The sequence below is a fragment of the Mobula hypostoma genome (genome assembly GCF_963921235.1).
Source record: "Mobula hypostoma chromosome 13 unlocalized genomic scaffold, sMobHyp1.1 SUPER_13_unloc_1, whole genome shotgun sequence".
NCBI classification, from domain to species: domain Eukaryota; kingdom Metazoa; phylum Chordata; class Chondrichthyes; order Myliobatiformes; family Myliobatidae; genus Mobula; species Mobula hypostoma.
Window position 1 is genome coordinate 425,921 of NW_026948145.1, and position 24,680 is coordinate 450,600.

General features: G+C 46.8%; 1 protein-coding gene across 5 annotated transcripts in view; it reads left to right on the top strand.

The window, feature by feature from the left end:
- ppox (protoporphyrinogen oxidase) overlaps nucleotides 1-18,274 on the top strand; it is a 40,437-nt gene extending 22,163 nt beyond the window's left edge. For 4 of the 5 annotated variants that reach the window (XM_063039149.1, XM_063039148.1, XM_063039151.1 and 1 more), the window contains 4 exons: nucleotides 1,069-1,187; nucleotides 1,533-1,646; nucleotides 15,309-15,458; nucleotides 16,766-18,274. In XM_063039149.1, the coding sequence (XP_062895219.1) occupies nucleotides 1,069-1,187; nucleotides 1,533-1,646; nucleotides 15,309-15,458; nucleotides 16,766-16,837 (455 nt within the window). In that variant the 3' untranslated portion in view covers nucleotides 16,838-18,274. Of the gene's footprint in view, nucleotides 1-1,068; nucleotides 1,188-1,532; nucleotides 1,647-9,396; nucleotides 9,601-15,308; nucleotides 15,459-16,765 lie in introns of those variants that run through there. The other variant, XR_010016741.1, reaches the window with a different exon arrangement.
- Nucleotides 18,275-24,680: the final 6,406 nt, after the last annotated feature.

Consider the following 24,680-nt stretch of genomic DNA (forward strand, 5'->3'; position numbering starts at 1 on the left):
GACATTGAGTGCAAGATCATTGCTGTCACTCCACTCAACTAACTGATATATCTCGTTCCTGTACGTCCTCTCATCGCCATCGGAAATTCTGCCAACAATGGTTGTATTGTCAGCAAGTTTATAGATGGTATTTGAGCTATGCCTAGTCACACAGTCATGTGTATACAGAGAGTAGAGCAGTGGGCTAAGCACACACCCCTGAGGTGCGCCAGTGTTGATTGTTATTATCACACATGTATGTCATGAAATTTTGTGGCAGCATTGCATTAAACATACTATAGATTACAACAAGACACTATAAGTTACAATAAGGGATATGTATTCAGAAATCTTTTGGTGGAGAAGAAGAGGCTGTTCCTAAGACATGGAGTGTGTACGGTCAGGCTCCTGTCCCTCCTCCCTGATGGTAGTGATGAGAAGAGGGTGTGTTCTGAGTGCTGAGGGTTCCACCTTTCTGAAGCACTGTCTTTTTCAGGTGTCCTTGCTGCTGGGGCAGGCAGTACACATGATGGAGCTGGCTGAGTTTACAACCCTTTGCAGGTTGTTTCTGACCCTGTGCCATGGGCCCCGTATATGAGAGAGTGACGCAACCAGTTAGAGTGGTCCCCACAGTACATCTGTAGAAATTTGCTAGGGTCTTTCGTGACACACCAAATCTCCATAAGATATAGGAGCAGAATTAGGCCATTTGGTCTACCATTCAGTCATGGCTGATCCATTTCTCCCCTCCTCAGCCCCACTCCCTGGCCTTCTCCCTGTAACCTTCGATGCCATGGCCAACCAAGAACCTATCAATCTCTGCCTTGAATACACCCAACGACCTGGCCTCCACAGCTGCCCGTGGTAATAAATTCCATAAATTCACCTCTAAACTCACAATGAAATATAGCCTCTGGTCGGCCCTTCGTCATGATTGCAACAATATGTTGGGCCCAGGATAGATCGTCAGAGATGTTGACACCCAGGAACTTAAAACGGCTCACCCTTTCCACCGCTGATCCCTCAGTGAGGACAGGTCTGTGTTCTCTTCAATTCTTCTGACAGAGATTGTTCTCCTTCCTCCCCCAGTACTCAGCAGCCTGCTCCCCCCAGTCTGGCAGCCGCTGGCAAAGACTCTGAATGCCATTGGGAGTGTGTCGGTGGCTGTGGTGAACATGGAGTATGAGGGTCTGGTGCTGCCTGTGTCGGTGAGGGAACCATTCGTCTGTCCTGACCTCTTCGTCCCTCTCCTTCCACTGCTCTCCCATGCTCCCCCTCCCTTCCTGCGCCCCCCCTCCCTTCCCCACCCTCCCCCTCCCTTCCCCATGGTCCCCCTCCCTTCCCCGTGCTACCCCTCCCCCACCCTCCCCCTCCCTTCCCCGCGCTCCCCCTCCCTTCCCACACTCCCCTCCGTTCCCCGCACTCCCCCTCCCTTCCTGCGCTACCCCTCCCCGATCCCATGCTCCCTCTGCCCCCCTGACATTCCCCACCTTACCACTCCCTCCACCACCCCTCTCCTGTGTCTCTGTGGGTGATGTCCCCTCTTTCAATAGGGATTTGGACATCTGGTTCCCTCGGGAGAGTGTAGCGAGATCCTGGGTGTCGTTTACGATTCCTGCTGCTTCCCCCAGCAAGACCGATCGGGACCGCAGACCACCAGACTGACGGTACGCATTTGGCAGTGTTGAGGTTGGAAGTGAGGTGAGGGTGAGGGTGTGGGTAGACACCAAAGGAGTCTATTCGTGCCATCAAATCTATCCTATACTCACTTCTTTCCCTTTCCCCACACCCACTATTACCACCTTCCGGCAGGTTCTGTTTGCTCCCTCCTTCCCTCTTTCTTTCTTTTTCAAATCTCTTTGTTAGTATTATCCAAAATTAACAAGAGTATATCAAAGTAAGCAACACTTACAATGGCTCAAGAAAAAAAAACATTGTTTCAAAGATTGAAAAAATTTTGGTGACAAAAAAAAAGAGAAAAAAACCCTACTAAGCAAGAAAAAGTGAAAAAAAGACCCATTAGGTGTTCAACCCCGGAGCCATGCGTCATACAAAAAGCTTCTAAAGATAAACATCAAACTGCCAGCAAGAAAAAAAAAATACCAAAAATTTACAGTTAGATCGTGGGGGAAATCAATTAACTCAAATGATAATAACGAGTAAGTGAACCCCATCTTTTCTCAAAATCAAATAAAGGTTCAGAGGTCCGACTTCTAATTTTCTCCAAACTAAGACATAGCATCACTTGAGAGAAGCATTGTGACAAAGTGGGAGCTGATGTATCCTTCACTTCAACAAAATGGCCCTCCTAGCTATCAATGTAACAAATGCAATAACATGTTGGTCAGACACAGAGATACCATGAATATATTTTGAGGAATTATTCCAAAAAGCCTAGTTAATTTGTTGGTTGTAAATTGATTTTAGGTGCTTTAGAAATTGTCGAAAAAAACTGACTTCCAGAACTGTTCCAATATAGAACAAGACCAAAACATATGTGTCAGTGTAGCCATCTCAGTTTTACATCTATCACAATGACTATCAACATTAGGAAACATTTTAGACAGTCTCTCCTTCATCAAATAGTGACGATGTACAATTTTAAATTGAATCAGTGAATGACTAGCTCAGATCGAAGAAGAGTTAATTTTCTCTCACTCTCTCACTCTCTCACACACACACACTCTCTCTCTCTCACTCTCTTTCTTTTCAAATCTTTTTATTATACAGAAAAAATAACATGAGTACATTGAAGTAACAACACTTATAATGTCTCAAAAAAGACATTATCTTAAAGATTGAAAAAAATTTTTGTGATAACAAAAAAAGACCTACTAAGCAGAAAAGTGAGAAAAAAAAAGAACCCATTAGGTGTACAACCCCGGAGTCATGCGTCATACAAAAAGCTTCCAAAGATAAACATCAAACCACCAGCAAGAAAAGAAAATATACTAAAAAATTTACAATTAGATTGTGGAAAAATTATATCAATTAACTCAAATGATAATAACGAGCAAATGAGCCCCATCTTTTCTCAAAATCAAATAAAGGTTCAAAGGTTCGACTTCTAATTTTCTCCAAACTAGGACATAGCATCACTTGAGAGAACCACTGTGACAAAGTGGGAGCTGATGTATCCTTCCACCTCAACAAAATGGCCCTCCTAGCTATCAATGTAACAAATGCAATAACATGTTGGTCAGACACAGAAATAACATGAGTATTTTGAGGAATTATTCCAAAAAGCACAGCTAATTTATTAGGTTGTAGATTAATTTTATTTCCTTTGAAATTGTTGAAAAAACCAACTTCCAGAACTGTTCCAATATAGAACAAGACCAAAACATATGTGTCAGCGTAGCTATCTCAGTTTTACATCTATCACAATGACTATCAGCATTAGAAAAGATTTTAGAGAGGCTCTCCTTCGTCAAATGATAACGATGTACAATTTTAAATTGAATCAATGAATGGCTAGCACAGATTGAAGAAGAGTTAACCACTTCAAAATCCACATCCAATCCTCCATCATAAGAGTCAAATTAAGTTCCTTTTCCCAATCCTGTTTAATCTTAGATAAAGGACGCTTATCCCATTGTAGTAATAAATTATAAATTCTTCCAATAGAACCCTTGATCGAAGGATTCATACTCATAATAGTATCTAACAGGTCAACCTCCAATATGTAGGGAAAATTACTTAAATTTTTGTAAAAACTGTCTAACTTGAAGGTATTGCAGAAAGTGTGAGTATGAAAGGGAATATTTATCAATTAATTGTTCAAAAGACATCAATCTATGTTCTTTAAATAAATCCAAAAAAGAATTAATACCTTTATTTTTCCAAAGTAAAAAAATTGGATCACTCAAAGAAGGCTTAAAAAAGTAATTTTGATAAATTAAACTACAAAGTTTAAATTTTTTAAGATTAAAAAAAATTGCAGAACTGGAGCCAAATTTGTAAAGAATACTTAATCGCAGGATATAGGTTTAAATTAACAACTTCAACTAATTGCATAGGTAAAGGAGCTCCCAATAACGAGGTTAACATAAACATAGAATAGTACAGCACAGTACAGGCCCTTCGGCCCACAATGTTGTGCTGACCCTCAAACCCTGCCTCCCATATAACCCCCACCCACCTTAAATTCCTCCATATACCTGTCTAGTAGTCTCTTACAGTTCACTAGTGTGTCTGCCTCCACCACTGACTCAGGCAGTGCATTCCACGCACCAACCACTCTCTGAGTAAAAAACCTTCCTCTAACATCCCCCTTGAACTTCCCACCCCTTACCTTAAAGCCATGTCCTCTTGTATTGAGCAGTGGTGCCCTGGGGAAGAGGCGCTGGCTATCTACTCTATTCCTCTTATTATCTTGTATACCTCTTCTCATGTCTCCTGTCATCCTCCTTCTCTCCAAAGAGTAAGGCCCTAGCTCCCATAATCTCTGATCATAATGCATACTTTCTAAACCAGGCAGCATCTTGATAAATCTCCTCTGTACCCTTTCCAATGCTTCCACATCCTTCTTATAGTGAGGTGACCAGAACTGGACACAGTACTCCAAGTGTGGCCTAACCAGAGTTTTATAAAGCTGCATCATTATATCGCGACTCTTAAACTCTCTCCCTCGACTTATGAAAGCTAACACCCCATAAGCTTTCTTAACTACCCTATCCACCGGTGAGGCAACTTGCAGGGATCTGTGGACGTGTACCCCGAGATCCCTCTGCTCTTCCACACTACCAAGTATCCTGCCATTTACTTTGTACTCTGCCTTGGAGTTTGTCCTTCCAAAGTGTACCACCTCACACTTCTCTGGGTTGAACTCCATCTGCCACTTCTCAGTCCACTTCTGCATCCTATCAATGTCTCTCTGCAATCTTTGACAATCCTCTGCACCATCCACAACACCACCAACCTTTGTGTCGTCTGCAAACTTGCCATCCCACCCTTCTACCCCCACATCCAGGTCGTTAATAAAAATCACGAAAAGTAGAGGTCCCAGAACAGATCCTTGTGGGACACCACTAGTCACAATCCTCCAATCTGAATGTACTCCCTCCACCACGACCCTCTGCCTTCTGCAGGCAAGCCAATTCTGAATCCACCTGGTCAAACTTCCCTGGATCCCACGCCTTCTAACTTTCTGAATAAGCCCAGGTTAAATAAAACTGTTTTACAACTTTCAGTTCCAGGTCTAAATTGGCCGATCACTCTTATCAACTCAGTATAACCAAAAAGACATGTATTGCACATTAACAGCTCGATAATACATTCTTAGATTAGGCAAAGCAAGACCTCCATCCTTTTTCATTTTTTGAAAGTGACATTTACTAATTCTTGGTCTTTTACTATTCCAAATAAAAGATAAAATAATAGAATCAATCTGATCAAAAAACTTGCTAGTCAAAAAAACAGGAATATTCTGAAATAAATATAAAAATTTCAGTAAAATCATCATTTTAACTATGTGAATACGACCAACAAGTGAAAATGTAAGTGGACTCCATCTACTAAATAAATACTTCATAGAGTCTACTAAGGGAACAAAATTGGCTTTATAAAGATCCTTATATTTTTTAGTAATTATAATAGCTAAATATCCAAAAGAGTCTGTGACTTTAAAAGGAGTATTATCATATATAGAGACAGAATCATTTAAAGGAAACAATTCACTTTTACTAAAATTTATTTTATATCCTGAAAAACCTCCAAATTCATTAAATAATTTTAGCAAGGCAGGAATAGATTCATCAGGGTTAGATATATAAACCAATAAATCATTAGCATAAAGAGAGATCTTATGCATGGTCTCATTCACAAAAATCCCATGGATATTTTTAGCCTCACGAAGAGCAATAGCAAGGGGTTCTAATATTAAATTAAACAACAAAGGACTTAATGGACAGTCTTGCCTTGTTCCCCTTGAAAGCTGAAAAAAAGGAGACCTACAATTGTTAGTGACAACAGTAGCAATAGGGGCTTTATATATCATTTTAATCCAATTATTAAAATTAGCACCAAAGCCAAATTTCTCTGAAACATTGAGTAAATATTTCCATTTGACTCGATCGAATGCTTTTTCAGCATCCAAAGATACAACACATTGTGGAGTTTTAAAAGAGGACAAATAGAAAATGTTAAATAGTCTCCGTACATTTGAAAAAGAATAGCGACCCTTTATAAAGCCTGTTTGATCTTTACAAATAATTTTACCCAAAATATTCTCCAACCGATTGGCCATTATCTTTGACAGAATCTTAGCGTCAACATTCAGTAATGAAATAGGTCTTTATGAAGCACAGTCAGTGGGATCTTTATCTTTTGTAAGAATTAAAGAAATAGAAGCCTCATAAAAAGTAGAGGGTAAGTCACTTTTCACAAAAGAATCCTTAAACATTTACAACATATACAGAGAAAGCAACTTTCCAAATTCTACAGGATAGCCATCAAGTCCCCGGGACTTACCAGATTGCATTGAAAAAATAGCTTTATGAATTTCGGCTTCAGTGATTTCAGCATCGAGTTTTTTGATCTCAGCTGAGATTTTAGGAAAAACAATCTTGTAAAAAAAAAGCATTCATTTCAGAGGAATCTAACGGACATTGAGATTTATAAAGTTCAGCATAAAAATCATGAAAAACCTTATTAATTTCTTCATGTTCCTGAGCTAAGGTGCCATCTTTCCTTTCCTGCAGCCATTTTTAATTGAGATGCGAGCAGTTTATTATTTTTATCTCCAAACATATAAAATTGGCTCTTTAACTTAAGCAAATATCCTTCAATGGGATGAGTTAATAACAGGTTATATTGTGACTGAAGTTCCACCCTTTGTTTAAATAAATCAGTATTGGGGGAAATTGCATAGATATTATCTAAATCTTTAATTTGTTTTGAAATTCTATCTAATTCTGCTTTAATTTGTTTTTTAAGTTTAGCTGAATAAGAAATAATCTGACCACATAAAAATGCTTTAAACGTATCCCATATAACTAATTTAGGCATACCCCCTATATCATTAAAAAGAAAAAATTCTTTTATCTGGGTTTCAATGAAACTGACAAAGTCAGAGTTTTGCAATAATGTCTGAGACATGCGCCAAGGTGGGTGGGCAAGAATGACATCAGCAAATTCAAACGACAAACTCAGAGGCCCATGATCAGATATAGCAATAGCGTCATATTTGCAAGTTTTAACACTAGGCAAGAAGTGGGGACCGATTATAATATCGATCCTCGAATATTTTTTATAAACGTGAGAAGAAAGAATGTTCTCTATTATCAGAATGGAGATACCTCCACAAATCAATCAACCCAAAATCAATCAAAAAGGAATTAATAAATGACGTGGATCGATTTGGAAGTCGCTGATTGGTTAAACTCTTATCAATCATAGGATTTAAGCAGCAGTTAAGATCCCTGCCCATTATCAGCATATATTCATTTAAATCAGGCAGTAAACTCTCTCTCACTCTCACACACACGCTCGCTCTCTCTCTCTCTCTCTCTCTCTCTCGCTCGCTCTCTCACTCCTTCCTCCCCCCCACCCCCACACACACACACACGCACACACAATCATTTCCTGTACACCTCTGGGATGTGTGAGGAAACTCGGACTGCAGGCTGACAGGGTGAATGTACAAACTCCAGCCAGACAGCGGCTGAGATGAGGATTTAACCCAGGTTTCTAGGGTAGGGAGGCGGTGGCCTGCTGTGTCACTCCATCCCACAGTCACTGAGTACCTCTGACTCAATGTACCAGCTGGTACTGAGGGATCAGTCGTTCTGGGCAATTTTACTGTCCGATTGGAATCAGAGCCCCAGAGACCCTATCTTAACCTTGGGTGCTCTCTGAGTGGAGTTTGCACGTTCTCCCGGTGACACCATGGGTTTCCCCTTGGCGCTCTGGTTTCCTCCCAATTCCAGAGACGTGGGATCAGTGGATTAATTGTTCCCCGGTGTGAGGGTGATGAGGGTGGAGAAATAAAATGGCTTAGGGTAGCAAAGGCAGTCGTTTCCGACACACGTTGTTGTTTACAGCACAGGCTCAGTGGGCTGAAGGGCCTGTTCCTCGTTTGCATCATCTGTGTCTCAGTAGGCCATTTAGTGTGCCTGCATCTACGTCTCTTGGGATAACCCTCCATTACGTGCCCAGTCTGCTCATAACTGCACCCCCATTACCGTCCTCACCATTCGCTGTGGGAGCGAGTCACCTCTGCTCTCTTTCCTCTCCCTCCCCACCATCCAGGTAAAGCAGTGACTCCCTCGCCAACTGAACAGTGCTGGGTTTAATCACACTGAGGTATCCTCTACACTGGAAAAGCCATAAAGTCATAGGACTTGGGAGAAGACTTGGGCTAATCAGCTCATCGAATCTGCTCTGACATTTCATTTCGGCTGACCCATTTCCCTCTCAACCCCATTCTCCAACCTTCTCCCCATAACCTTTCACAATCTGTCTAATCAAGAACTTAACAACCTCTACCCAATGTCTTGGCCTCCACGGCCGCCTGTCGCAACGAATTGTACAGATTCACCTGCCTTTGGCTAAAGAAATTCCTCCTCACCTCCGTTCTAAATGGACATCGCCTCTATCTGAAGCAGTGTGCTCTGGCCTTAGACTTCCCCCAGCATCGGAAGCATCCTCTCCACATCCACTCTATCGAGGCCTTTCAACATTACATAAGTTTCAATGAGATCCCTCCTCATTCTCCAAATTTCAGTGAGTACAGGCCTGAGCCATCAATCACTCCTCATACAATCGCTTTTCATTCCCCGAATCATCTCGTGATCACCGTCCTGAACCCTCTCCAATGTCAGCACAACCTTTCTTAAACAAGGGGCCCAAACTGCTCACAATGCTCCGTGAGGCCTCGCCAGTGCAGTGTAAAGCCGCAGCATTACATAACGACGCACAAAATGCTGGAGGAACTCAGCAGAACAGGCCAGGCAGCACCTATGGGGAAAGAAGCACAGTCGACGTTTTGGTCAAGGCCTTTCAGCAGGACAGTAGAGAAAAAAAGATGAGGGATAGAGTTAAAAGGGGGAAACTAATAGGAGAGGACAGAAGGCCCTTCTCCCTTCTCCAGTCCTGTATCTCTTTCAGCAATCAACTTCCCAGCTCTTTATTTCACTCTTCCCCCTCACATTTTCACCTATCACCTTGTGTTTCTCTCCCCTCCCCGCTTTTTAAATCTACTCACTTTTTTCTCCAGTCCTGCCAAAACGTCGACTGTATATTTTTCCATAGATGCTGCCATACCTGCTGAGTTCCTCCAGCATTTTGTATGTGGCTTGGATTTTCAGCATCTGCAGATTTTCTCTTGTTTGTGATCTGTTTGAATGGTAAGCAAAACAAAGTTTTTCACTGTACCTCCGTATGTAAACTAATTTATCTCTTTATTGCTTTTTTCAGTTGCCTTCTGTTGGCTTTTAAAAGCTTCTCAATCCTCTAATTTACCACACTTACCACTGTGAGTAGTGGTGTGCTGCAGGAATTGGGGATGTAGCGGACAGCGAGGAAGAGCTTGCGGCGGGATCTGGAATAGCTGGAAAAATGGGCTGGAAAATAGCAGATGGAATTTAATGCAGACAAGTGCAAGATGTAGGACCAACCATGGTATGTTATACACAGTGAGCAGTAGGGTCACAGAGGAGTGCGGTAGAACAAAGGGATCTGGGAATATCGGTCGATAATCATTTAAAGTGGCAGCACAGGTAGGTAGAGTCATAATGAGAGCTTTTGGCACGTTGGCCTTTGTAAATCAAAGTATTGAGTACAGGAACATGAGAAAATCTGCAGATGCTGGAAATCCAAGCAACGCACACAAAATGCTGGAGGAACTCAGCAGGCCAGGCAGCATCTTTGGAAAAGAGTAAACAGTCAGCATTTTGGGCTGAGACCCTTATAGAACATAGAATAGTACAGCACATTACAGGCCCTTTGGCCCACAATGTTGTGCCGACCCTCAAACCCTGCCTCCCATATAAGCCCTACCCACCTTAAATTCCTCCATATACCTGTCTAGTAGTCTCTTAAACTTCACTAGTGTATCTGCCTCCACCACTGACTCAGGCATGCATTCCATGCACCAACCACTCTCTGAGTAAAAAAAACTTCCTCTAATATCCCCCTTGAACTTCCCACCCCTTACCTTAAAGCCATGTCCTCTTGTATTGAGCAGTGGTGCCCTGGGGAAGAGGCGCTGGCTATCCACTCGTTATCTATTCCTCTTATTATCTTGTATACCTCTATCATGTCTCCTCTCATCCTCCTTCTCTCCAAAGAGTAAAGCCCTAGCTCCCGTAATCTCTGATCATAATGTATACTCTCTAAACCAGGCAGCATCCTGGTAAATCTCCTCTGTACCCTTTCCAATGCTTCCACATCCTTCCTATAGTGAGGCGACCAGAACTGGACATAGTACTCCAAGTGTGGCCTAACCAGAATTTTATAGAGCTGCATCATTACATCGCGACTCTTAAACTCTATCCCTCGACTTATGAAAGTAACACCCCATAAGCTTTCTTAACTACCCTATCCACCTGTGAGGCAACTTTCAGGGATCTGTGGACATGTACCCCCAGATCCCTCTGCTCCTCCACACTACCAAGTATCCTGCCATTTACTTTGTACTCTGCCTTGGAGTTTGTCCTTCCAAAGTGTACCACCTCACACTTCTCCGGGTTGAACTCCATCTGCCACTTCTCAGCCCACTTCTGCATCCTATCAATGTCTCTCTGCAATCTTTGACAATCCTCTACACTATCTACAACACCACCAACCTTTGTGTCATCTGCAAACTTGCCAACCCACCCCACTACCCCCACATCCAGGTCGTTAATAAAAATCACGAAAAGTAGAGGTCCCAGAACAGATCCTTGTGGGACACCACTAGTCACAACCCTCCAATCTGAATGTACTCCCTCCACCATGACCCTCTGCCTTCTGCAGGCAAGCCAATTCTGAATCTACCTGGCCAAACTTCCCTGGCCTTCTGACTTTCTGAATAAGCCTACCGTGTGGAACCTTGTCAGATGCCTTACTAAAATCCATATAGATCACATCCACTGCACTACCCTCATCTATATGCCTGGTCACCTCCTCAAAGAACTCTATCAGGCTTGTTAGACATGATCTGCCCTTCACAAAGCCATGCTGACTCTCCCTGATCAGACCATGATTCTCTAAATGCCCATAGATCCTATCTCTAAGAATCTTTTCCAACAGCTTTCCCACCACAAACGTAAGGCTCACTGGTCTATAATTACCCGGACTATCCCTACTACCTTTTTTGAACAAGGGGACAACATTCGCCTCCCTCCAATCCTCCGGTACCATTCCCATGGACAACGAGGACATAAAGATCCTAGCCAGAGGCTCAGCAATCTCTTTCCTCGCCTCGTGGAGCAGCCTGGGGAATATTCTGTCAGGTCCCGGGGACTTATCCATCCTAATGTATTTTAACAACTCCAACACCTCCTCTCTCTTAATATCAACATGCTCCAGAACATCAACCTCACTCATATTGTCCTAACCATCATCAAGTTCCCTCTCATTGGTGAATACTGAAGAGAAGTATTCATTGAGGACCTCACTCACTTCCACAGCCTCCAGGCAGATCTTCCCACCTTTATCACTAATCGGTCCTACCTTCACTCCTGTCATCCTTTTGTTCTTCACATAATTGAAGAATGCCTTGGGGTTTTCCTTTACCCTACTCACCAAGGCCTTCTCATGCCCCCTTCTTGCTCTTGTCAGCCCCTTCTTAAGCTCCTTTCTTGCTCATGTATGCTGCCTTCTTCCACCTGCCTAGATTTTCCACCTCACTTGCCACCCATGGTTCCTTCACCCTACCATTCTTTATCTTCCTCACCGGGACAAAATTATCCCTAACATCCTGCAAGAGATCTCTAAACATCGACCACATGTCCATAGTACATTTCCCTGCAAAACATCATCCCAATTCACACCCGCAAGTTCTAGCCTTATAGCCTCATAATTTGCCTTTCCCCAATTAAAAATTTTCCTGTCCTCTCTGATTCTATCCTTTTCCATGATAATGCTGAAGGCCAAGGTTGAGTACAAGAGATGGGATGTTATGTTGAAGTTATCTAAGACGTTGGTGAGGCTTAATTTGCAGTGTGTGCAGTTTTGGTCACCCTACTCACAGGAAAGATGTAAATAAGGGTGAAAGAGTGCAGAGAAAATTTACAAGCACATTGCCAGGACTGGAGGACCTGAGTTATAAGGAAAGATTGCATAGGTTAGGACTTTATTCCTTGGAACATTGAAGAGTGAGGGGGAATTTGATAGGGGTATACACAATTACGAGGGATATAGATATGGTAAATGCACAGGCTTTTTCCACTGAGCTTGGGAGGGACTGCAACCCAACTACATGGGTTAAGGGTGAAAGGTGAAAAATTTAAGGGGAATATCAGGGGAAACTTGCTCACTCAAAAGATCATGAGAGTGTGGAATGAGCTGCCAGAACAAGTGGTGCATGGGAGCTCGATTTCAACATTTAAGAGAAGTTTGGAAAGTTACATGGATGGTAGGGATATGGAGGGCTATGATTCTGATGCACGTCAATGGGAGTAGGCAGTTTAAATGGTTTGGCATAGACTAGATGGGCTGAAGGGCCTGTTTCTGTGTTGTATTTTACGTGCTTTCAGGCTTTTGTATTTTTTTCCCGATGCGAATGTCAGGAGTGGGTGGGATCTTTGATTATGCTGACTGATTTACTGAGGCACCGAGATGTAAATCAGCCACAAGGAGGAAAAGATGAAATGTGCAGGTAAGCCAGCCAACAATATCAAAGAGGATACCAGAACTTTTTGAGATATATATGAAAGGTATAAGAGAGGCAAGAGTAGGTATCGTACTGCTGGTAAATGACACTGGAGAGGTAGAAATGGGGACAAGGGTATAGTGGACGACCTGAATACGTATTTTGCATTATTCATCACTGTGGAAGACACTAACCGTGTGCCGGATATTCCAGAGTGTTAGGGGGTAAAAATGAGTGAAGTTACCAGTACTAAGGAGAAAGTGCTTGGGAAACTGAAAGGTCTGGAGTAGATAACTCACCTGGCTAAAGAGATTGTGGAGGCACGAGTAGTGATCTTTCAAGAATCACCCGATTCTGAAATGGTTCCAGAGGACTGGAAAGTTGCAAATGTCACTTCACTCTTCAAGAAGGGAGGGAGGCAGAAGAAAGAGAATTTTAGGTCAGTTTTCCCAGCTCAGTGTTTCTGAAGATGTTGAATGTGGATTCAGTGTACTTGGAGGCATGTGATAAAGTCAGCATGGTTTCCTTGAGGGAAAATCTTGCCTGACAAATGTGTTGGAATTCTTTGAGGAAATAACAGTCAGGAAAATTGGTGGATGTTGTGTACTTGAATATTCAGAAGGCTTTCGACAGGGTGCCACACATGAGGCTACTAAGTAAGTTAAGTGCCCGTGGTATTACGAGACAGATACTAGCATGGATAGAGAATTGGCTGATTGGCAGGAGACAAAGAGTGGGAATAAAGGGAGCCTTTTCTGATTGGCTGTCGGTGACTAGTGGTGTTCCACAGTGGTCTGTGTTGGGACCGCTTTTTATGTTGTGTGTCAATTATTTGGTTGACAGAATTGATGGGTTTGTGGCTAAGTTTCTAGACAATATGTAGATAGGTGGAGGGGCAGGTAGTGTTGAGGAAGCAGGGAGTCTACAGAGGGGCTTAGACAGATCAAGACAATTGGTTAAGAGGTAGAAAATGGAAGACAATGTAGGGAAGTGTATGTTCATGCACTTTGGTAGAAGGTATAAAGGCATAGACTATTTTCTAAACGGGGAGAAAATTCAAAACTCCATGGTGCAAATAGACCTGGTAGCCCTTGGGCAGGATTCACCCTTCACCTGCTAAACTCACTGCGCCCCTGCTTTCAGGAATCCTGCGATTGGTACCCTAAGACCCCACTGCTCCTCGGCACTCCCTGGAATCCCACCTTTCAACATGTACAGCCTACCCTGATCAGACCAGCCAAGCTGCATCTTCTCACTTCTCATAAATAAATTCCACCTGTCGTTGTTCTGTCAATTAATCTGTATCTGTAAAACAACCCTTCTCAGTATCAATATCGCAAAATTCCCTGAGGTCTGAAAATGTAATCTCCCAACCAACACGCTTCAGCTCTTGGGCCAGACTTTCCAGTTTCTGCCTCGCATTCCCTGCGTTGTTTTGCACTCTCTCCCCTTCTTGGGTTACAGACTTTAGATTTCACTCGCCTCTGGTCTCTGCCACCCCTGCGGGTAACCCGATCAGCTCTGTCAGTCCGCCCTCTGATATTTAATCCTGCTCACACCACACCTTCCCCTTCTGTTCTGTACGCCTCTCCCCAAACCCCACCCCTCCTGCAAGTTGAAGCTTGCTTCATGTCGACACTGAGCCAGACAGGCAACCCAATCCACACGAACAGCCAAGCACTCAGTGTTTCTCATTGGGCTGAGCAGGAGGGTCACAGAGTCAGACAGGAGGGAAACAGGCCATTAAACTGTCAGTGACTCTGTCCGGCTGTGTGTCACAGGTAGTCGTCACTCTCTGAATGACAAAGGTACCTACCCCGCTTCCTCCTCACCCTGATCTGTGTCCTTAAATTTCATCTACCTCAGGGTACGGGGAAAATTCCTGCAGTCTGTTCTGACTCATTTTAAATATCCCAGTCTTGCCCCTCCTAACTTCCTCCACTCCTGGGGGAACAGACCCAGCCTCTCCTCAGAAGTGAAATCCAATGTCCCAGGCAACATCTTGGTGAATTCCCCTCTGCACTGTTCAGTGATGATCACATCCTTCCTGTGGCCTGCAGACCAGAACTGCACGCAGTAGTCCAGCTGAGGACTGAGCAAGGTTTTTAGAAATTGAAACAACTTCTTTACTCTTGTACTCCGTGCCAGTAGTATAATGACATTGTCTACCCGTGCTGTCATTTACAAGAATCGTTGGTCTTTCTCAACAAGCTCCAAGACCCCTCTGTTCCTTATTTCTCCCAACTGTCCGACCATTCATAGTGTATGTGTGGGGACCACGGGGCACTAAGTCACAGACCGGGAAGAGTGTAGTTGTCCCGGGATGAATGATGGGGAGGGAAGAAGGCAAGTGGCTATGAGAGCAGACATGTTCATTGTGGACAGAACAATTGCTCGGCGGGGGCATTCATGCCCTACTGGGAGGGACTTTCTCAGGGGTAGGGTCAGGATGATATTAGTTACCCGGGGGGGGGGGGGGGTCCTCAAGCAAGGCCAGAGAACGCTGACCCTGATTGGGTTCCACTCTCGGCAGGTGATGATGGGTGGATCCTGGTTCACTGAGGCCTTCGGAGATCCGAGGAGTGTGGCTGACGATGAGCTGCTACAGCGTGCAGAGCAGGCAGTGCAGGAGCAGCTGGGCATTGTAGCACAGCCACTGAGGACCGTCGTCAGAGTACAGCAGGTGAGGGGACTACTCAACCGGGGGAGAGAAGGGGCAAAGTGCCCAACACACACCGCAGAGGACAGAGTGAAACTCCCTCTGCACTGTCCCATCACACACTCCCAGGACACGGGTCAGACACAGAGTGAAACTCCCTCTACACTGTCCCATCACACACTCCCAGGAAACGGGTCAGACACAGAGTGAAACTCCCTCTAAACTGTCCCATCACACACTCCCTCTAAACTATCCCATCACACACTCCCTCTACACTGTCCCATCACAAACTCACTCTACACTGTCCCATCACACACTCCCAGGACACGGGTCAGACACAGAGTGAAGTTCCCTCTAAACTGTCCCATCACACACTCCCTCTACACTATCCCATCACACACTCCCTCTACACTATCCCATCACACACTCCCTCTACACTGTCCCATCACAAACTCACTCTACACTGTCCCATCACACACTCCCAGGTCACGGGTCAGACACAGGGTGAAGCTCCCTCTACACTGTCCCATCACACACTCCCAGGAAACGGGTCAGACACAGAGTGAAGTTCCCTCTAAACTGTCCCATCACACACTCCCTCTAAACTATCCCATCACACACTCCCTCTACACTGTCCCATCACAAACTCACTCTGCACTGTCCCATCACACACTCCCAGGACACAGGTCAGACACAGAGTGAAGCTCGCTCTACATTGTCCCATCACACACTCCCAGGTCACGGGTCAGACACAGAGTGAAACTCCCTCTACACTGTCCCATCACACACTCCCAGGACACGGGTCAGACACAGAGTGAAGCTCCCTCTACACTGTCCCATCACACACTCCCTCTAAACTATCCCATCACACACTCCCTCTACACTGTCCCATCACAAACTCACTCTACACTGTCCCATCACACACTCCCAGGACACAGGTCAGACACAGAGTGAAGCTCCCTCCACACTGTCCAATCACACACTCCCAGAACACGGGTCAGACACAGAGTGAAGCTCGCTCTACATTGTCCCATCACACACTCCCAGGTCACGGGTCAGACACAGAGTGAAACTCCCTCTACACTGTCCCATCACACACTCCCAGGTCACGGGTCAGACACAGAGTGAAACTCCCTCTACACTGTCCCATCACACACTCGCAGGTCACAGGTCAGACACAGAGTGAAACTCCCCCTACACTGTCCCATCACAAACTCCCAGGACACGGGTCAGACACAGAGTGAAGCTCCCTCTACACTGTCCCATCATACACTCCCAGGACCAGGCACAGAGTGTTTCGGAGTAACTTTGTCCATGTTCTTGACACACAGGACTGTATCCCACAATATGAAATTGGACACTGGAAGCTCTTGGGTAAGTTGGCATGGAAACCTGGTGTGTGACCCACACCCCTCAGCACCCACCACCCACAAGTCTGCCTCCGACCCCTCAGCACCCACCACCCACAAGTCTGCCTCCGACCCCTCAGCACCCCCCACCCACAAGTCTGCCTCCGACCCCTCAGCGCCCACCCCATGACTCTGTCCAGGCATTCAGACGACCCTGATTGAGAGATGCAAACCCATCCCAGTGGTGTGCGTCAGGGACCCCTTCTCTTTATGATTTTTATATATGAGCTGGATGAGGAAGTGGAGGGATGGGTTGGTAAATTTGCTGATAACACAAAGGTTTGGGGTGTTGTGGATCGTGTGGAGGGCTGTCAGAGGTTATAGCAGAACATTGATAGGATACAAAACTGGGCTGAGAAGTTGCAGATGGAGTACAACCCAGATAAGTGTGAAGTGGTTCATTTTGGTAGGTCAAATATGATGGCAGAATATAGTATTAATGGTAAGACTCTTGGCAGTGTGGAGGATCAGAGGGATCTTGGGGTCCGAGTCCATAGGACATTTAAAGCTGCTGCACAGGTTGACTCTGTGGTTAAGAAGACATGTGGTGTATTGGCCTTCATCAATCGTGGGATTGAGTTTAGGAACAGAGAGGTAATGTGCAGCTATACAGGACCCTGGTCAGACCCCACTTGGAGTACTGTGCTCAGTTCTGGTCACCTCACTACAGGAAGAATGTGGAAACTATACAAAGGGTGTAGAGGAGATTTACAAGGATATTGCCTGGATTGGGGAACATGCCTTACGAGAATATGTTGAGTGAACTTGGCCTTTTCTCCTTGGAGTGACGGAGGATGAGAGGTGACCTGACAGAGGTGTGTAAGACGATGAGAGGCATTGATCATGTGGATGGTCAGAAGCTTTCTCCCAGGGCTGGGATGGCTAGCGTGAGAGGACACAGGTTTAAGGTGCTTGGAGTAGGTACAGAGGAGATGTCAGGGGTAAATTTTTTACACAGAGAGTGGGGACTGCGTGGAATGGGCTGCTGGCAACGGTGGTGGAGATGGATACGATAGGGTCTTTTAAGAGGCTCCTGGACAGGTACATGGAGCTCAGAAAAATGGGTAACCAGAGGTAATTTCTAAAGTAAGTACATGTTCGGCACAGCATTGTGGGCTGGAGGGCCTGTATGATGCTGTAGGTTTTCCATGTTGCTATCCCCAAGCCAACTCTGGACATGACTTCCTGTCCTGTTCCCACCCACCCTGCTGCCGGTGTCACTTCTACAGTCAGTATGCAGCCAACCAGGAACAATCAACACACACGCTCCACCCTCTCTCCTTATCAGCCAGCTCCAAACCCCCTTCCATCCCACACACCATCTCTGGCACACACTCTGTTTTCTGTAAAGCCCTCCAGCCCCTACACCTCTCAGTCTGTCTGAAACCACCACTGTCCCTACACCTCTCCGTGTGTCTGAAACCATCACTGTCCCTACACCTCTCCGTGTGTCTGAAACCATCACTGTCCCTACACCTCTCCGTGTGTCTGAAACCATCACTGTCCCTACACCTCTCCGTGTGTCTGAAACCATCACTGTCCCTACACCTCTCCGTGTGTCTGAAACCATCACTGTCCCTACACCTCTCCGTGTGTCTGAAACCATCACTGTCCCTACAACTCTCCGTGTGTCTGAAACAACTACTGTCCCTACACCTCTCCGTGTGTCTGAAACCATCACTGTCCCTACACCTCTCCGTGTGTCTGAAACCACCACTGTCCCTACACCTCTCCGTGTGTCTGAAACCACCACTGTCCCTACACCTCTCCGTGTGTCTGAAACCATCACAGTCCCTACACCTCTCCGTGTGTCTGAAACCATCACTGTCCCTACACCTCTCCGTGTGTCTGAAACCATCACTGTCCCTACACCTCTCCGTGTGTCTGAAACCATCACTGTCCCTACACCTCTCCGTGTGTCTGAAACCATCACTGTCCCTACACCTCTCCGTGTGTCTGAAACCATCACTGTCCCTACACCTCTCCGTGTGTCTGAAACCATCACTGTCCCTACACCTCTCCGTGTGTCTGAAACCATCACTGTCCCTACACCTCTCTGTGTGTCTGAAACCATCACTGTCCCTACAACTCTCCATGTGTCTGAAACAACTACTGTCCCTACACCTCTCCGTGTGTCTGAAACCACCACTGTCCCTACACCTCTCCATGTGTCTGAAACCATCACAGTCCCTACACCTCTCCGTGTGTCTGAAACCATCACTGTCCCTACAACTCTCCGTGTGTCTGAAACCACCACTGTCCCTACACCTCTCCGTGTGTCTGAAACCATCACAGTCCCTACACCTCTCCGTGTGTCTGAAACCATCACTGTCCCTACAACTCTCCGTGTGTCTGAAACCATCACTGTCCCTACACCTCTCCGTGTGTCTGAAACCATCACTGTCCCTACACCTCTCCGTGTGTCTGAAACCATCACTGTCACCTACACCTCTCCGTGTGTCTGAAACCACCACTGTCCCTACACCTCTCCGTGTGTCTGAAACCATCACTGTCACCTACACCTCTCCGTGTGTCTGAAACCATCACTGTCCCTACACCTCTCCGTGTGTCTGAAACCATCACTGTCACCTACACCTCTCCGTGTGTCTGAAACCACCACTGTCCCTACACCTCTCCGTGTGTCTGAAACCATCACTGTCACCTACACCTCTCCGTGTGTCTGAAACCATCACTGTCCCTACACCTCTCCGTGTGTCTGAAACCATCACTGTCACCTACACCTCTCCGTGTGTCTGAAACCACTACTGTCCCCTACACCTCTCCGTGTGTCTGAAACCATCACTGTCCCTACAACTCTCCGTGTGTCTGAAACAACTACTGTCCCTACACCTCTCCGTGTGTCTGAAACCATCACTGTCACCTACACCTCTCCGTGTGTCTGAAACCACCACTGTCCCTACACCTCTCCGTGTGTCTGAAACCATCACTGTCCCTACACCTCTCCGTGTGTCTGAAACCACTACTGTCCCTACACCTCTCTGTGTGTCTGAAACCATCACTGTCCCCTACACCTCTCCGTGTGTCTGAAACCATCACTGTCCCTACACCTCTCCGTGTGTCTGAAACCACCACTGTCCCTACACCTCTCCGTATGTCTGAAACCATCACTGTCCCTACACCTCTCCGTGTGTCTGAAACCACCACTGTCCCTACACCTCTCCGTGTGTCTGAAACCATCACTGTCCCTACACCTCTCCGTTTCTGAAACCATCACTGTCCCTACACCTCTCCGTGTGTCTGAAACCATCACTGTCCCTACACCTCTCCGTGTGTCTGAAACCATCACTGTCCCTACACCTCTCCGTATGTCTGAAACCATCACTGTCCCTACACCTCTCCGTTTCTGAAACCATCACTGACCCTACACCTCTCCGTGTGTCTGAAACCATCACTGTCCCTACACCTCTCCGTGTGTCTGAAACCATCACTGTCCCTACACCTCTCCGTGTGTCTGAAACCACTACTGTCCCTACACCTCTCCGTGTGTCTGAAACCACCACTGTCCCTACACCTCTCCGTGTGTCTGAAACCACCACTGTCCCTACACCTCTCCGTGTCTGAAACCATCACTGTCCCTACACCTCTCCGTGTGTCTGAAACCATCACTGTCCCTACACCTCTCCGTGTGTCTGAAACCATCACTGTCACCTACACCTCTCCGTGTGTCTGAAACCATCACTGTCCCTACACCTCTCCGTGTCTGAAACCATCACTGTCCCTACACCTCTCCGTGTGTCTGAAACCATCACTGTCCCTACACCTCTCCGTGTCTGAAACCATCACTGTCCCTACACCTCTCCGTGTGTCTGAAACAACTACTGTCCCCTACACCTCTCCGTGTGTCTGAAACCATCACTGTCCCTACACCTCTCCGTGTGTCTGAAACCATCACTGTCACCTACACCTCTCCGTGTGTCTGAAACCACTACTGTCCCCTGCACCTCTCCATGTGTCTGAAACCATCACTGACCCTACACCTCTCCGTGTGTCTGAAACCATCACTGTCCCTGCACCTCTCCGTTTCTGAAACCATCACTGTCCCCTACACCTCTCCGTGTCTGAAACCACCACTGTCCCTACACCTCTCCGTGTGTCTGAAATCACCACTGTCCCTACACCTCTCCGTGTCTGAAACCATCACTGTCCCTACACCTCTCCGTTTCTGAAACCATCACTGTCCCTACACCTCTCCGTGTGTCTGAAACCATCACTGTCCCTACACCTCTCCGTTTCTGAAACCATCACTGTCCCCTACACCTCTCCGTGTCTGAAATCATCACTGTCCCTACACCTCTCCGTGTGTCTGAAACCATCACTGTCCCTACACCTCTCCGTGTGTCTGAAACCATCACTGTCCCTACACCTCTCCGTGTGTCTGAAACCATCACTGTCCCTACACCTCTCCGTGTGTCTGAAACCACCACTGTCCCTACACCTCTCCGTGTGTCTGAAACCATCACTGTCCCTACACCTCTCCGTGTGTCTGAAACCATCACTGTCCCTACACCTCTCAGTGTGTCTGAAACCACCACTGTCCCTACACCTCTCCGTGTGTCTGAAACCACCAATGTCCCTACACCTCTCCGTGTGTCTGAAACCACCACTGACCCTAAACCTCTCCGTGTGTCTGAAACCATCACTGTCCCTACACCTCTCCGTGTCTGAAACCATCACTGTCCCTACACCTGTCCGTGTGTCTGAAACCATCACTGTCCCTACACCTCTCCGTATGTCTGAAACCATCACTGTCCCCTACACCTCTCCGTGTGTCTGAAACCATCACTGTCCCTACACCTCTCCGTGTGTCTGAAACCATCACTGTCCCTGCACCTCTCCGTGTGTCTGAAACCATCACTGTCCCTGCACCTCTCCGTGTGTCTGAAACCACCACTGTCACCTACACCTCTCCGTGTGTCTGAAACCACCACTGTGCCTACACCTCTCCGTGTGTCTGAAACCACCACTGTCCCTACACCTCTCCGTGTGTCTGAAACCACCACTGTCCCTACACCTCTCCGTGTGTCTGAAACCATCACTGTCCCTACACCTCTCCGTGTGTCTGAAACCATCACTGTCCCTACACCTCTCCGTGTGTCTGAAACCATCACTGTCCCCTACACCTCTCCGTGTGTCTGAAATCATCACTGTCCCTACACCTCTCCATGTGTCTGAAACCATCACTGTCCCTACACCTCTCCGTGTGTCTGAAACCACCACTGTCCCTGCACCTCTCCGTGTGTCTGAAACCATCACTGTCCCTACACCTCTCCGTGTGTCTGAAACCATCACTGTCCCTGCACCTCTCCGTGTGTCTGAAACCATCACTGACCCTACACCTCTCCGTGTGTCTGAAACCACTACTGTCCCTACACCTCTCCGTTTCTGAAACCATCACTGTCCCCTACACCTTTCCGTGTGTCTGAAACCATCACTGTCCCCTACACCTCTCCGTGTGTCTGAAACCATCACTGTCCCTACACCTCTCCGTGTGTCTGAAACCATCACTGTCCCTACACCTCTCCGTGTGTCTGAAACCACTACTGTCCCTACACCTCTCCGTGTGTCTGAAACCATCACTGTCCCTACACCTCTCCGTGTTTCTGAAACCATCACTGTCCCTACACCTCTCTGTGTCTGAAACCATCACTGTCCCTACACCTCTCCGTGTGTCTGAAACCACTACTGTCCCTACACCTCTCCGTGTGTCTGAAACCATCACTGTCCCCTACACCTCTCCGTGTGTCTGAAACCATCACTGTCCCCTACACCTCTCCGTGTGTCTGAAACCATCACTGTCCCTACACCTCTCCGTGTGTCTGAAACCATCACTGTCCCTACACCTCTCCGTGTGTCTGAAACAACTACTGTCCCCTACACCTCTCCGTGTGTCTGAAACCATCACTGTCCCTACACCTCTCCGTGTGTCTGAAACAACTACTGTCCCTACACCTCTCCGTGTGTCTGAAACCACCACTGACCCTAAACCTCTCCGTGTGTCTGAAACCATCACTGTCCCTACACCTCTCCGTGTCTGAAACCATCACTGTCCCTACACCTCTCCGTGTGTCTGAAACCATCACTGTCCCTACACCTCTCCGTGTGTCTGAAACCACTACTGTCACCTACACCTCTCTGTGTGTCTGAAACCATCACTGTCCCTACACCTCTCCGTGTGTCTGAAACCATCACTGTCCCTACACCTCTCCGTGTCTGAAACCATCACTGACCCTAAACCTCTCCGTGTGTCTGAAACCATCACTGTCCCTACACCTCTCCGTGTCTGAAACCATCACTGTCCCTACACCTCTCCGTGTGTCTGAAACCACCACTGTCCCTACACCTCTCCGTGTGTCTGAAACCACCACTGTCCCTACACCTCTCCGTGTGTCTGAAACCACCACTGACCCTACACCTCTCCGTGTGTCTGAAACCATCACTGTCCCTACACCTCTCCGTGTGTCTGAAACCATCACTGTCCCTACACCTCTCCGTGTGTCTGAAACCATCACTGTCCCTACACCTCTCCGTTTCTGAAACCATCACTGTCCCTGAAACCATCACTGTCCCTACACCTCTCCGTGTGTCTGAAACCATCACTGTCCCTACACCTCTCCGTGTGTCTGAAACCACCACTGACCCTACACCTCTCCGTGTGTCTGAAACCATCACTGTCCCTACACCTCTCCGTGTGTCTGAAACCATCACTGTCCCTACACCTCTCCGTGTGTCTGAAACCATCACTGTCCCTACACCTCTCCGTGTGTCTGAAACCATCACTGTCCCTACACCTCTCCGTGTGTCTGAAACCATCACTGTCCCTACACCTCTCCGTGTGTCTGAAACCATCACTGTCCCTACACCTCTCCGTGTGTCTGAAACCATCACTGTCCCTACACCTCTCCGTGTGTCTGAAACCATCACTGTCCCTACACCTCTCCGTGTGTCTGAAACCATCACTGTCCCTACACCTCTCCGTGTGTCTGAAACCATCACTGTCCCTACACCTCTCCGTGTGTCTGAAACCATCACTGTCCCTACACCTCTCCGTGTGTCTGAAACCATCACTGTCCCTACACCTCTCCGTGTGTCTGAAACCATCACTGTCCCTACACCTCTCCGTGTGTCTGAAACCATCACTGTCCCTACACCTCTCCGTGTGTCTGAAACCATCACTGTCCCTACACCTCTCCGTGTCTGAAACCATCACTGTCCCTACACCTCTCCGTGTGTCTGAAACCATCACTGTCCCTACACCTCTCCGTGTGTCTGAAACCATCACTGTCCCTACACCTCTCCGTGTGTCTGAAACCATCACTGTCCCTACACCTCTCCGTGTGTCTGAAACCATCACTGTCCCTACACCTCTCCGTGTGTCTGAAACCATCACTGTCCCTACACCTCTCCGTGTGTCTGAAACCATCACTGTCCCTACACCTCTCCGTGTGTCTGAAACCATCACTGTCCCTACACCTCTCCGTGTGTCTGAAACCATCCTGTCCCTACACCTCTCCGTGTGTCTGAAACCATCACTGTCCCTACACCTCTCCGTGTGTCTGAAACCACCACTGTCCCTACACCTCTCCGTGTGTCTGAAACCATCACTGTCCCTACACCTCTCCGTGTGTCTGAAACCATCACTGTCCCTACACCTCTCCGTGTGTCTGAAACCACCACTGTCCCTACACCTCTCCGTGTGTCTGAAACCACATGTCCCTACACCTCTCCGTGTGTCTGAAACCACCACTGTCCCTACACCTCTCCGTGTGTCTGAAACCATCACTGTCCCTACACCTCTCCGTGTGTCTGAAACCATCAC